Here is a 15,101-nt window from a genome sequence, read left to right as displayed (position 1 = left end):
TTGGACCGCAGAGTGAAGGAAAAGCAGCCAACAAGTGCTCAGCATATGTGGGAACTCCTTCAAGACTGTTGGAAAAACATTCCAGGTGAAGCTGGTTGAGAGAATGCCAAGAGTGTGCAAAGCTGTCATCAAGGCAAAGGGTGGCTACTTTGAAGAATCTAAAATCTAAAACATATTTTGATTTGTTTAACACTTTATTGGTTACTACATGATTCCATATGTGTTATTTCACTATTATTCTATAATGTAGAAAGAAGTAAAAAATAATAATAATAAAAACCCTTTAATGAGTAGGTCTGTCCAAACTTTTGACTGGTAGAGTTAGATTCATACATCGTGATTACTTCTATCATTCCGATTGACCTCTTCATTAAAGGAGCAATGAATTTGGAAAACCAAGTAGAAAACCATTTGGAAAATAAAGATCCTGAACTGTAGGTGTTTTCTCTTGGAAGGCAGGATGTTTACTAGCATGTTAACATTTGTGGTTATTAGTCTGGCATATTTACACTTGCTTTGTTTTTGTTTTTTTGGGGGGAGGGGCTGCTCTATCCCTGCAGCCACTCCCTTAAGGTAACCGATTTATTGCCATACCAACTGAAGTTGTTAATAAACCACTCTATGTTCCAGTTTTTGGCTCTCAGAACCCTAGCCCTTATAATTGTCTCCATTGAAATCTTCAAGTTTTCCCGATTTCTTCCATATTACTCTTTGTTTGTACTTAAATCATTACACATGGACTGGAAATAGAAGATACAGTGGTAACATAGTGTAGAGACTTATGGTTGAGTTGCCTCCATTTGACTGCAACAATCATTTGTAAACAACTAATTTTAAAGATTTGCAACTGCAATTTTTAAAACTTGTGACCCCACAGAAATATGTATATAGTAAACTGATGAAATCACAATGGGGTGTGATGTCGTGATAATAGTGGTGTACTCTTCACCTTTACCAGCATGCATTCTCAGCAGGCTTCGACCACAAAATAAGAAAGATTTAAGGAATGTTTTTCCCTGTTTGATCCTCAGATGTTCCCACTGTCTGCTCTGGTTCACTGCACGCAATGAACTCATCAAGCAAAGACAAGTATCAACGCGCATGCCCCGCCCACCTGAGGATCTGTCTTTTTCAGCCATCTATTTTATGTGTCTGTGGGGTGCAAATTCCACTTGTCACGTAAATGTCGCTGGATTGATTGCATTCATTTTACTCCTGAGACTCTTTTATACTCTTGCTTGTGCCTGTCGTTTCCCCCCCGTTAACGTTACCACCCCGGAAATGTATGTAATGACCTGTCAAACACACCCCGGTAATGGCTCAAATGGGCTCAGTGGAAAACATTGTCTTTCCATTGAATCCATAAGAACGCTAAAGCTTCGTGGGGGGATTTAACGCATCGGCTGGACACTTACATCACAAGAAAGAGAAGCAGGATAACTTTATTTTGATGGGTGTATATTTTTTGTGGAATTGAAAAAAAGTAATCATTTAATACAGTTGAAATGTTTACAAATTAGAGGCGCTGAAATGAAAGCAACTTCCGAAAATGAACACTCGGATTATAGTGATAGTATGTTTGATCTGGCAAACAATGTAAAGTATGTATAGATAGGTGTAATCTAGAACCAAGCGGGTTGATTTTTAACCCGAGGGTGTCCTGCTATTGACAGACTTGTTGAATTAGGCAAGAGAACGAGACAACAACAGTAATTATTAGGCTGTCTAGACAGGGCAGGTAGGGTAGTAGACAGAGCAAGCGTTTGATGGTTGCAGCCCTGTTCCATCCCGTTATGTTAATGTACTCATATATGCAAATATAACTGGAGTATTTATTCAAAATGAGACATATATAATTGTCTTTGTTTTAACACAAAATATTTTTTAAAAACCTGCTACAATAAGAAAATGTATATATGAGTGCATTCTAAGAAAAAAAAGGGACATTTGACAATAAGTTAAATACCTGAATTCCCACCAAAATCCCTGAACTCGATTAATTATTAGTCCATGCCAGTAAAATGATTTATGTGCTATAATTCAGTCAATATCTGATGGATTATAAAAATTCTAAATGTTTGGAGTATCTTCATCCATTGTCCAACTAGAATTGTTTTTAAAACCTTTTAACAATTTCAATGACCGTTGTTAAGCTAAGCCATCTCGTCTCCTCTCGTCCGGCCGTCCGTGTCAAGCCATGCTGTCTGTCTGTCTGCTTGTCTCTTTATCTGTCTGTCTGTCTGTCTGTCTGTCTGTCTGTCTGTCTGTCTGTCTGTCTGTCTGCTTGTCTCTTTGTCTGTCTGTCTGTCTGTCTGTCTGTCAGGCAAGCCAATCCATCTCCACTGTCTGTCTGTCTGTCTGTCTGTCTGTCTGTCTGTCTATCTGTCAGGCAAGCCAATCCATCTCCACTGTCTGTCTGACTGTAAAACAATCTACCTCCACTGTCTGTCTGTCTCTACTGTCTGTCTATCAGATAAGCCAATCCATCTCCATCTGTCTGTCTGTCTGTCTGTCTGTCTGTCTGTCTGTCTGTCTGTCTGTCTGTCTGTCTGTCTGTCTGTCTGTCTGTCTGTCTGTCTGTCTGTCTGTCTATCAGGTAAGCCAATCCATCTCCATCTGTCTGTCTAATTTCTTTCTCTTGAACATTCTGTTTTTTTTCTGTCTGTGTCCTTGTTATCACTACAGTTTTGAAGAGATTAACGCCAGGGGAGCACCTTTGAAGTTCAAGCAGGCATGGTCATTCTGAGCCCCAAAAAGTGCTTTAAAGTTATACATAATCACATTAGTAGGACCCTGTTCTCATAGTTCACCAACTGTAAAAGGAGACACAGTGCAAACCATCAACATTCAAGTACAATTAACCTTTGGTTTATTTTCAAGAAGAGCAGACAGTGTCATATGGTTTGATTGCTTTGAACCGAAGATCGTTCAAGATGGTGGGAATTCATGAGAGCTCAATGGTCGAAAACAATATCTATCTATCTGGGTATTTTTGGATATGGTGGATGGAAGGACGTGCCCAGACGCACATGAGGTTTTGAAAAGTAAAAAACAGTGTTGAGTCCAAAGTCTGGCTGGCTGGCGTTTGTCTCAAGGCCATTCAGTCAACAAAATATCAGACGAGGAATACGCTTCTCCGCGCTGATGTTTTGTTTTAGCTAAACAGCAAAAGAGCAGCTGTACCCAAAGTTGATCGAACATCATTCAGAGGGACCAGAGCAACCGCTGGAGACCAAATCTGTCATAGTAACCCAAGGCTACTATGCTAGCCTAGCATGCTGAAACTCCAACGTGACAACCACGAGATGCCAGCTAAGAATGGTAGTAATGCCATCCAACCAAGAACAGATCCTTGGGTAAAGTGGGCAAACAGAGAAAATGGTGATACTCTTTCGGCAGAGTAGTAGGTAAGTAAGTAAGAATGAAGCTGTACAAATGATGTTTAATTGGGTTTGGCCAACTGTTGATTATCACTCTGTGGATGTTCTCACAAAAGGTTGACTCTAGTCACCACTTGTTTGCAGCCATTTTGGGAGTACTGGTGACCCATGGTGGTGAAATAGGACAGTTCCTCTGCCAGCCGCTCAATATGGCCGTGGTCAGGGTAGAACCCCTCCTGTGTCATTTCCTCCAGCAAACACTCCATCACATGGCTTTTTTCGAGAAGCATCAGGGACACAATATCCAGCCCCACCTCTGCCCACAAAGGGTGATGCTCTGCCAGGGTATGCCGCAGTAGAGCTCCGGCTGCCTGCGTCGTGCCAGAGACATTCTGCAGTATGTGTCTGGTGATCTCCTCCTGCCCCAGACTACTGAGGAGGACATAGATGACGTTCAGATGCTCGTTGGTCTGGTTGGGCTGAAGCAGGCCTTGCAGCACGTCCAGCAACGGAGCCGACATCAACTCCACCTCATCTAGCACAAAGACAGGGATCTTCTCCTGAGCCTCGGCATGCTCCACCACCTCCTCCACCCAGAGGGACAGCTTTCGGGCGCACTGGCCCACATCACCCTGCAGGGGGCAGTGGTGTAGGGTGAAGTACTGCACCACCAGGTCTTCTCCCAGCACCGAGCGGAAGTGGCGGACCAGCAGGCGGCCCAGATGGCTCTTGCCCACGCCGCTGGGGCCGTGCAGGGCCAGGGCCAGGGGCTGGGAGTGGGCGTAGGTGGACAGGTAGCCCTGGAGGTGCTCCATCAGCTCCTCTATCGCCCCCTGCTGGCCAAACACTTCCCTGCGCAGCGTCTTCTCCAGGCCCTCCAGGTCATACGGTGCCACATGGTCATCCAGGTTCTCGATGGCATTGTAAACCTGCAAGAGGACAGGAAGGGAAGTCATTTTGTTACGTGTTATTGACTGGAATAACATTCCATTCTGTTGATTCTGTTCAATGCCACTAGTAGGAGGACAGGTGAGCAGTGGAACACATTTAGCAAATCACATAATGGAAAATAACTCCACTTTATCCTCATCCACAATGAAACTGAAGCATAATTTGGCATTTCCAAAGCCCTTTAGCTGTTTTGAGTATAATGCAACACATTTAGTGGTTAAAAAAAAAAAGCAATGTATCTTGTTGCTGTCATGGCAACCGTGGGATATACAGTACTAGGCAAATCATGTGGCTGTGCCTGTACATTAACCCCAGGGGATAATGATATCTGTAGTTGGGTAACTAGGGACTGAGAGGTTGAAGTAGAGTGGGGAAAAGGAGTGGACAGGTTCTAATCACAGTAAACCCTTTAAGGGAAAGAGACAAGTTTAGAGGTGACCTGAAGGGATACGATGATACCGAAGAGGACAAAGAATGGTTTGGCCCGGCTCCGGTCCTTGTCACTGGGGACGACCTTGCAACAGTTGTTAGGGAAGAGCACTCGAGACCTCTTCCTCCTCCTCCTGCTGTGGGGGGGCTCCTTGCCATTGGAGTTGAAGATCTCTGGGGCGGTGGGTGTGCCGGTGCCCATTGAAGACCTGCCTGGGGCGGTGAGTGAGCCGGGATCGGGGCCTGTGGAGGGTCTACCTGAGGCGAAGAGCCCAGTGGCTGAGTCCAGCCGACGTCTCTTCAGAGCCTGGTACTTTGTCCTGATGCGGATCATGGCTTTCAGCTCAGGGGATACCAGCGAGGGCCTTGGGGGGATGGGCTTGGCCTTCTGCTCCTCTGAGAAGCTCCCTGAGCTGTCCTTGTCATCTCCCATCTGTCCAACAACAAGAGAGAGATGGATAGGACAGAGGGACAGGAGTGCGGATACAGCATGGTGTGGTATTTGTATTTATATTTATTAAGGATCCCCTTCCTGGGGTCCAGCAAGCCGCTATGTTCACACAAAGGACAATCAACGTGTAAGAAGCAAAGTTTGTCTGAAGAAGAATATGCTTCACTTCACACTCTGTGTTAATTCATTAGTTCATAGTGTCTGCTCAATGACAGATACACTTTGCACTTGTGGCTATCATGTCTCGTTCAGTGCAATATTTTAAACTTAAAATATACTCCCATCTTTGATATTAGCTGTGTGTCTATGAATCCCTATAGCAGATGAGGCAGGATTGCGTGACTCCTGAGGTTTGGATGATTTTGGCAAAATACAGGAGTAATTATGTATCATTAAGATTTGGTTTTGGCACATGATGGCGTGTGTGTCTGTGTATTTATAGAGGATGGTTGCAGGTGTGTGTGTGTCTCCTCAGATTCCTCAGGCAAGACAAGTGTTTACAGATTCTTAATCTCGCACCATACTTTGACCCCACAACGACCCTGCATCAAAGTCAAGTTCTTAATTGGTAAACTCCCTGTCACCTGGTGCAGACAATGTTGACATTAACCTCCACTTGACTACAAACACGGCTGACAACCACCCCATGACCCCAGAATGACCCCAATACTTTATTGCAAACATTCTCCCCTGTAATTTATTTATTTATTTTTTATTTCACCTTTATTTAACCAGGTAAGCCAGTTGTGAACAAGTTCTCATTTACAACTGCGACCTGGCCAAGATAAAGCAAAGCAGTGCGCTAAAAACAACAACACAGAGTTACATATGGGGTAAAACAAAACATAAAGTCAAAAATACAACAGAAAATATAAAATATATATACAGTGTGTGCAAATGTAGCAAGTTATGGAGGTAAGGCAATAAATAGGCCATAGTGCAAAATAATTACAATTAGTATTAACACTGGAATGATAGATGTGCAAGAGATGATGTGCAAATAGAGATACTGGGGTGCAAATGAGCAAGTAGTTGGTGAACCAGGCGAGGCAGTCATTTGAGAAACCAAGGCTATTTAGTCTGCCAATAAGAATGCGGTGGTTGACAGAGTCAAAAGCCTTGGCCAGGTCGATGAAGATGGCTGCACAGTACTGTCTATTATCGATTGTGGTTATAATATCGTTTAGGACCTTGAGCGTGGCTGAGGTGCACTCATGACCAGCTCGGAAACCGGATTGCATAGCGGAGATGTTACGGTGTGATTCGAAATGGTCGGTGATCTGTTTGTTAACTTGGATTTCAAAAATGTTCGAAAGGCAGGGCAGGATGGATATAGGTCTGTAACAGTTTGGATCTAGAGTGTCACCCCCTTTGAAGAGGGGGATGACCGCGGCAGCTTTCCAATCTCTGGGGATCTCAGGCGTTACGAAAGAGAGGTTGAACAGGCTTGTAATAGGAGTTGCGACAATTTCTGCAGCTAATTTTTAGAAAGAAAGGGTCCAGATTGTCTAGCCCAGATGATTTGTAGGGGTCCAGATTTTGCAGCTCTTTCAGAACATCAGCTATCTGAATTTGTGTGAAGGAGAAGCGGGGGGGCATGGGCAAGTTGCAGCGGATTGTGCAGAGCTGGTGACCGGGGTAGTGGTAAGCCAGGTGGAAAGCATGGCCAGCCGTAGCAAAATGCTTGTTGAAATTCTCGATTATTGTAGATTTATCGGTGGTGATAGTGTTTCCTAGCCTCAGTGCAGTGGGCAGCTGGGAGCAGGTGCTCTTATTCTCCATGGACTTTACAGTGTCCCAAAACTTTTTGGAGTTAGTGCTACAGGATGCAAATTTTTGTTTGAAAAAGCTAGCCTTTGCTTTCCTAACTGCTTGTGTATATTGGTTCCTAACTTCCCTGAAAAGTTGCATATCGCGGGGGCTATTCGATGCTAATGCTGTACGCCACAGGATGTTTTTGTGCTGGTCAAGGGCAGTCAAGTCTGAGGAGAACCAGGGGCTATATCTGTTCTTAGTTCTGAATTTTTTGAATGGGGCATGTTTATTTAAGATTGAGAGGAAAGCACTTTTAAAGAACATCCAGGCATCCTCTACTGATGGAATGAGATCGATATCCATCCAGGATACCTGGGCCAGGTCAATTAGGAAGGCCTGCTCGCTAAAGTGTTTTAGGGAGCATTTGACAGTGATGAGGGGTGGTCGTTTGACCGCGGACCCATTACGGACGCAGGCAATAAGGCAATGATTGCTGAGATCCTGGTTGAAGACAGCGGAGGTGTATTTAGAGGGTAAGTTAGTCAGGATGATATCTATAAGGGTGCCCATGTTTACGGATTTAGGGTTGTACCTGGTAGGTTCCTTGATAATTTGTGTGAGATTGAGGGCATCTAGTTTGGATTGTAGGATGGCCGGGGTGTTAAGCATATCCCAGTTTAGGTCACCAAGCAGTACGAACTCTGAGGATAGATGGGGGCAATCAATTCACATATGGTGTCCAGGGCACAGCTGGGGGGCTGAGGGGTGGATTTTTAGAAGTAGGAGCTCAAACTGTTTGGGCACAGACCTGGATAGTATGATAGAGCTCTGCAGGCTATCTGTACAGTAGATTGCAACTCCACACCCTTTGGCAGTTATATCTAGTCGGAAAATGTTGTAGTTGGGGATGGACATTTCTGAATTTTTGGTGGCCTTCCTAAGCCAGGATTCAGACACTGCTAGAACATCAGGGTTGGCGGAGTGTGCTAACGCAGTGAATAACTCTAACTTAGGGAGGAGGCTTCTGATGTTAACATGCAAAAAACCAAAGTCAACAAATGATAGCTCCTGGGGAGTAGGAGTGATACTGGGGGCTGCAGGGTTAACCTCTACATCACCAGAGGAACAGAGGAGGACTAGAATAAGGATATGGCTAAAGGCTTTAAGAACTGGTCTTCTAGTGCGTTGGGTACAGAGAGTAAAGGGGGCAGATTTCCGGGCGTTGTAGAAAAGATTCAGGGCATTATGTACAGAAAAGGATATGGAAGGATATGAGTACAGTTGAGGTAAACCTAAGCGTTGGGTAACAATGAAAGAGATAGCATCACTGGGGGCACCGATTGAGCCGGTCTCGGCGTGTATGGGGGGTGGAACAAAGGAACTATTTGAGGCAGTTTGAGAGGGACTTGGGGTTCTACAGTGAAATTGTATAATAAGAACTAACTGGAACAGCAATAGGCAAGGCATATTGACATGGGAGAGAGGCATAAAGCAATCACAGGTGTTATTCGAGAGAGTTAAGACAACAACTGGTAATGGCGATGAAAGTTTGAGCTGAGGCTAAACAGATAAACAGGACAGGGTACCGCGTAAAGGAACAGTCCAGCAGGCATCAGCTGTGCAGCTGAGTGATCATAAGGTCCAGTGAACAGCAATATCTGAGTCCGAGAGCAGTTCGAATTGGTGCTACAGCACTGGCTAGCAGGAAGCACGGCTGTTGTTTGCGTGTGCTAGCGGGCCGGGGCTAGCAGATGGATCTTCGTGGTCGTCGAAACGGGAAGCCTGTTGAAACCACAGACGATTATGTCGGCAGATCAGTCGTGATGGATCGGCGGGGCTCCGTGTCGACTCTAGGAGGTCCCGTCCAGTTGACAGAGAGGTAGATAGCCGGGAGATGGGCCTGACTCGAGGCTAGCTCAAGGCTGATTAGCCAACAACAACATCCATTTGGTTGCAGCTAGCTAGTTGCGATGATCTGGAGTTAAAGGTCCAGTGATCCAGTGATTCCGGCAGAAAAAAAGATATGTTCTTGGTCGATAACACGCTGTGCAGACAGTGCAGACTGGCCGATAATATTCCAGGCTAGAGCTGGCTGGTAGGTGGTGCAGGCCACGGACAATGGTGAAAAACCGCTAACGGTGGCTAATAGCAAGTAGCTAGTTAGCTGGCTACTCCCGTCCAGTAGACAGAGAGGTAGATAGCCGGGATATGGGCCTGGCTCGAGGCTAGCTCAAGGCTAACTAGTGCTTGCTTCGGGGGTAGTGGTGATTATCCAACAGCAACATCCATTCGGTTGCGGCTAGCTAGTTGCGATCCGGTGTTAATGTCCAGTGATTCAGTTATTCCGGCAGAAAATCTGATGTTCTGGGTGAAAACCGCTAACGGTGGCTAATAGCAAGTAGCTAGTTAGCTGGCTAGCTAGTTTCAACTGGAGATTCTAGATAAAAGGTAAGTCAATAATAGAATCCGTTCCACATTGAGTGAGGCGGGTTGCAGGAAAGTATATTTAGTAGAAGGATGAAAAGTGTGATAGGGAAATATATACGTAAAATACAAAAAGAAATACAAAAAACAGGCTATTTACACAAACACACACATAGTACACGACCGCACTGCTACGCCATCTTGGATATATTAAGTTTGATCAGATGAACCAGTTACATTTTCCCATTTAGAAAATGAGGCCACAAGCCTTTTGCATAGTGCTATTTACTGAGTAATAACTTTGCATTAGACTAGGTTGCACAAAGAGGAAGTGAGTTTGTGATGCGATCTTTAGCTGTGAAGTGTCCCACTCTTTAATCTGGGTGTAATATAAAGTTTGAAACATAAAATACATGAAGAATTGCATGTGTTGATGCATGGGGTGGGATGTCTGTGTGTGTAATGCTCCCCAGAAAGGAATGCAAACTTTAGAGGTTTAATGTTTACACATGATGCAGAACCGTCTATGTATGCAAATATTATTTATCAACTGGAGGAAGAGAGCGGAACGATAGAGGGAGAAATGCCGAAGAGCCAAAAAAAGATGGAAGTGTGGATATAAATATTGACGCTTACATGGGAGAGATGTTTCCGACAATGCAGAAAGGGATAGAAACACAAAATAGGAGAAATGGGGAGTGATTGACAGAGTAAAAGGGAGAGCGAGAGATAGATGGCATGTATCAAGGGTTGAAAGAGAGAAGGCAAGGATGAGAAGGGATGTTGGTGTTCGCCTTACCGTGGTGACAACCGAAGAAGGCAGCAGTCTCGACCTGCAGAGTGTGAATAAGGAGGCAACACAACTGTGCTCGTCCGAAAAGATGACACACGGACAGGCTGCACCTGTGTCCAGTGATGCTCACTTGTCCTCCCACCCCTGCTCTCACTCCTCCCTCTCTCACTCTCCTCCCCCTCTCACTCTCCTCCCCCTCTCACTCCTCCCCCTCTCACTCCTCCCCCTCCTCTCTCATCCAAGGCTCTTCTTTTCTAGTGACCAAACCATTGGTTCCTGACAGTTAGAAAAACAAACATCCCTTCACATACACTATTCATTGCCTACATCATCATTTCCAAATGGATCGTCATGAAAAGGGAAACCCTGTGTGTGTTTGTTTAAGAGATTGAGTAATGATTATGTTTCTCTCTTGGGGATGGCTCCCTCCGAACCCCCCTCCAAACACAGTCTCCAAGTACACCATATGTCTCTGATTCAGAGCCACAGTCTCACAGTCATGTGATTCAGTAAAGATCAAATAATGACAAGTACTTTCACTCCCAAATAGTTCCCCTCCACACAGGCCAGATTTGCATTGCTGGATCCAGGCCTTTATGTGCTATGCCCAACAAGCCAGGTAAAACCAGGTATAGCCAGGGGATACAGAATGCTTTCTCATCCATCAGGTATGTTGACTTGAACAACGAATAAATCCTACCTGATCTGTGTTCTTTGTTACTGTGAGGTTTGTATATCTACCCTTTATCTTTGTGTGAGATAATTCTGATTTCCAATCTCACAAGAAGGTCTTCAGTTGGCAACCTTATCAGCTATGATTTTCATTTCCATGCAACAGCAGAGATAAACACATGTAACAGAGCAGTCTTTATTTTTTTCAATGTTGGTGTGTCCCTCCCTGTATGACTGACAGATAAATGTGAGTGGTAGTCTGTCTCCGTGCTATATCATAGTGTGTGGTGGGCGTAGGCACCGGCCCCACCTTGGTAACTGTACTGGCATTTAAACAAGTATGTCTGTATCCATGGAGCTGGTAATGGCTAGTTAATACTGCTGAATGAAAACTGCACCACCTTTCACAAACGTATTGGGTGACACAACAGCGACTCGTGTAGTTCACACATTAATACTAATACATTCATAAATACATTTTACATTTTAGTCATTTAGCAGACGCTTTTATCCAGAGCGACTTACAGTTAGTGAGTACCATACATTTTCAATACATCGAATTTATCACATTGCTGCATGCTCACGTGAACATACACAGACAGACAGGCAGACAGACAGACACAGACAGGCGGACAGACACAGACAGACACAGACAGGTGGACAGACACTTTCTGTAATAAACCCCTCAGTGTGCATGTGATCGTCTCCGATTTTCTGTGGCTTTGATTTGAATCCAATGTAAGCGTTAATATAGCTAACCAACTAAAGCCGCTGCTGACGGCCTGTACCCTGTCCCCTGGAGACTGTCCCCTGGAGACTGTCCCATGTCCCCTGGAAACTGTCCCATGTCCCCTGGAGACTGTCCCCTGGTGACTGTCCCCTGGAGACTGTCCCCTGGAAACTGTCCCCTGGAGACTGTCCCCTGGAGACTGTCCCCTGTCCCCTGGAGACTGTTTGCCTGCTCATTATCTTAACTTTCAGCTGTTTAGATTTCATGATCAAAACAGAGCCGCTTTTGTTTTGATGCTCCCAATTTTCCCCCTTAGTGTGGTGGCGCTGAGTCCCGGCACACACACACACACACACACAGAGTAGGTGTACACACACACACACACACACACACACACACAGAGAGTAGGTGTACACACACACACACACACACACAGAGAGTAGGTGTACACACACACACACACACAGTAGGTGTACACACACACACACACACAGTAGGTGTACACACACACACACACACACACACACACACACACACACACACACGAGAGTAGGTGTACACACACACACACACACACACACACACACAGAGAGTAGGTGTACACACACACACACACACAGTAGGTGTACACACACACACACACACACACACACAGAGAGTAGGTGTACACACACACACACACACACACAGTAGGTGTACACACACACACACACACACACAGAGTAGGTGTGTACACACACACACAGTAGGTGTACACACACACACACAGTAGGTGTACACACACACACACACACACACAGTAGGTGTACACACACACACACACACACACACAGAGTAGGTGTGTACACACACACACACACACACACACAGTAGGTGTACACACACACACACACAGAGTAGGTGTACACACACACACACAGCGTGGGCGTGCTGATGAGTCTTGTTTGTGATTGGGGTTTAGAACATTGGAGGAAGAGAATTATCCGGAGGTTTTGTGAGTGCAGTGACCTCTTTCGGAACAGTGTTTTTGCCAGAGAAGACAGGGCATGGAGCGACACTCAGTCCCCATCACCCACACCAAGAACCACTGTGTCAATGCCCACTGTTTTGCTTTTTGTGTAATTTGTTGAAACCATACAAAGCCTCTTGTTGAAGTGCAAAAGAGAAGATCTTTCAAATCTCAAATGTTTTGCCAAATTCCCATGGTGGACAGAATGTCAGAACTTATCCGACCCACGTAGGACAGGAGGACCATTCATTGTGGCCCAGCTCACAGCTCAACGCACACCACACACACCCCCACACACTCACATGCGAAGGGAGTACCCCGTCCTGTCCTATGAAACATACTCTCAAACCCCACACCATGCACTCACACACAAAGGAAACCCCTAGATGCCCCCCCTGTCCTGTCCTATCAGAAACTGCTCACCCAATGGCTGGACTTCTGACCAATGGCTGGACGTCTGACCTCAATGACTTCATTCCCAGAAACCACCAGGATTTAGAAAAAACTAAATGTGGTCTGACGTGACGGCACGGCTGTGCAGCTCAAGACACGGAACTAAATCAATTTATTTCCTTGGTATTTTTACCTAAGGAGAGTTTCAATGTGTCAAGATTAACTGGAATCCATTGTACAGTTATCATTAATCTGCCACTACAAACCACATCTAACTCTGGCTATAAATCATAGGCGCATGTAGGGGCACGCACCCAATTGGGTGGTTTGTAGTGGCTGATTAAAGATAACTGTACAATGGATTCCAGTTAATCTTGACACATAGACTAGTAGTTTCAGGGTGAGGAAACCTGAACCTCTCCTTAGGTAAAAAATACCAAGGAAATAAATGGATTTAGTTCCGTGTCTTGAGCTGTCCAGCCGTGCCGTCACGTCCGCCCACATTTCATCAGGTTTTAAAATCCTGAACTTCCTTTTTGGGGTCATGGGGAATGTTTGATCTAAAAGTGCATGTGATGACAGTGGTTTATAAGGCAATATGTCATCCAAAATGTTTACTGATCATGTAAACATAAATCAATGTACAAAGGCAAAGAGAATAGCCTAGCGGTTAAGAGCGTTGGGCCAGTAACGGTCACTGGTTCGAATCCCTGAGCCGACTAGGTACAACATCTGTTGATGTGCCATTGAGCAGGGCACTTAACCCTAATTGTCACTGTGGATAAGAGCGTCTACTAAAATGTAAAATGTGAATGTACCACTGGCAGCAATACTGTGTGCAGGATTCTTTTTCCAATTTCCTCATTGTTAACATCTCTAAAACGTGGATCTCATGGGGACATTGTCTTGTATGCAACGCACCTCTGCTGGCTACATTCTTGACTGGCATCCACCTAAAACTTGAACCAGAATCCAATGTATTACTCTGTTACTGCAGGTGCCATGTAAAACATTCTGTATATGCTATGATGACCAAAGACAGTAACTTGACTGGTCTCTTGTCTTCATTCATTTGAAAATAACCTACGTTATTTTGTGGAAACTTTTCTGGTCGTACCACATTTCAGAGGTCACTAGAGGAAGAAAGAATTGTCCACACGTCTAATTATAGATTCTTATCTTAGGTTTGTGGTGTGCAGAGCAATAAGTCATTTGTTATGAATAGCGAGAATAGCAAGGTTCATTATTGAAATAAAGGAACATCTAACCTTAAGATGGAATAAATGAGGAACATCTAACCTTAAGATGGAATAAATGAGGAACATCTAACCCGTAAGATGGAATACATGTTCCTTTATTTCACTGCAGAGACAGTGCTGACCTTCCTCTGTTTTCTATTAATTGAAGAATAGAAGGCAGAGTCTCGAGTTCTTTTTTACTTGGATCGATTGATAACTGGACATTCCCATACCAAGGCCAACTTCCCGTGTTACAAAAACCCAAATCCACTGAGTTACACTTCCTGTTTTGTCATGCTTCCTCTGACCTCTCCCTTCCCACAGATATATTTCTCAATCTCTTACGTTCCCGTTACAGATCTTCCTATCAGGCAGCAGCAGCTATGTCATTATTTTAATTTACCTGCTCTTTGTCTGCCAGTGAACTGGTCAGTCAGTGGCCAGATGAGCTCAACTTGAAACAAAGCTCTGTATTTTTCCATGACATGTGTGACACACATCCGCTAGTGGAGCGCATCAGTCCACTGTTCAATGGTGTACTGCCATCTGGTGGAGACCACAGAGAAAGACACATCTGAACGTCTATAATTAGCATTCCTTATTAGTAGTGCCACTTCATTGTTATCACGGTGTAATGTTACTGAATATTCACTTTGAATATAAATATGATATTATACAACCAAGTCACCCTACTGACACATCTAAGCCAGTCAACTTCAATGAAACTCAGATGGGATGAACACAATGAACACCAAAGCCATGTCAACTTTATTTCAAGTTTAGGAAATGCAAATCATTTGCCAGAGCAACATTTGACAAATAATGTATATCCAAAGCACGTAAAATATAAAATATTTTCAATATAAAATAAATAAA

General features: G+C 44.5%; 1 protein-coding gene across 1 annotated transcript; it reads right to left on the bottom strand.

Annotated features, from left to right (window-relative positions):
* Positions 1 to 2,629: 2,629 nt before the first annotated feature.
* tor4ab (torsin family 4, member Ab) lies at positions 2,630 to 10,313 on the bottom strand. Its single transcript, XM_041899863.1, has 3 exons — positions 10,190 to 10,313; positions 4,771 to 5,193; positions 2,630 to 4,309 (listed from the first exon to the last, which is right to left on the bottom strand). Exons 2-3 carry the CDS (start codon positions 5,191 to 5,193, stop codon positions 3,488 to 3,490), a joined length of 1,245 nt encoding a protein of 414 aa, XP_041755797.1. The 5' UTR covers positions 10,190 to 10,313; the 3' UTR covers positions 2,630 to 3,487.
* Positions 10,314 to 15,101: the final 4,788 nt, after the last annotated feature.

Source organism: Coregonus clupeaformis, chromosome 16 (genome assembly GCF_020615455.1).
Source record: "Coregonus clupeaformis isolate EN_2021a chromosome 16, ASM2061545v1, whole genome shotgun sequence".
Classification (NCBI taxonomy): domain Eukaryota; kingdom Metazoa; phylum Chordata; class Actinopteri; order Salmoniformes; family Salmonidae; genus Coregonus; species Coregonus clupeaformis.
Note: the sequence above shows the minus strand (reverse complement) of the source record. Positions and strands in the feature narration are given on the sequence as shown.

Coding starts and splice junctions, on each gene's coding strand:
- tor4ab (XM_041899863.1), bottom strand. CDS start 5,193: ATGGGAGATGACAAGGACAGCTCAGGGAGCTTCTCAGAGGAGCAGAAG. Junction 4,310..4,770: donor GTATCATCGTATCCCTTCAG/GTCACCTCTAAA, acceptor GTCCTCTTGCAG/GTTTACAATGCCATCGAGAA.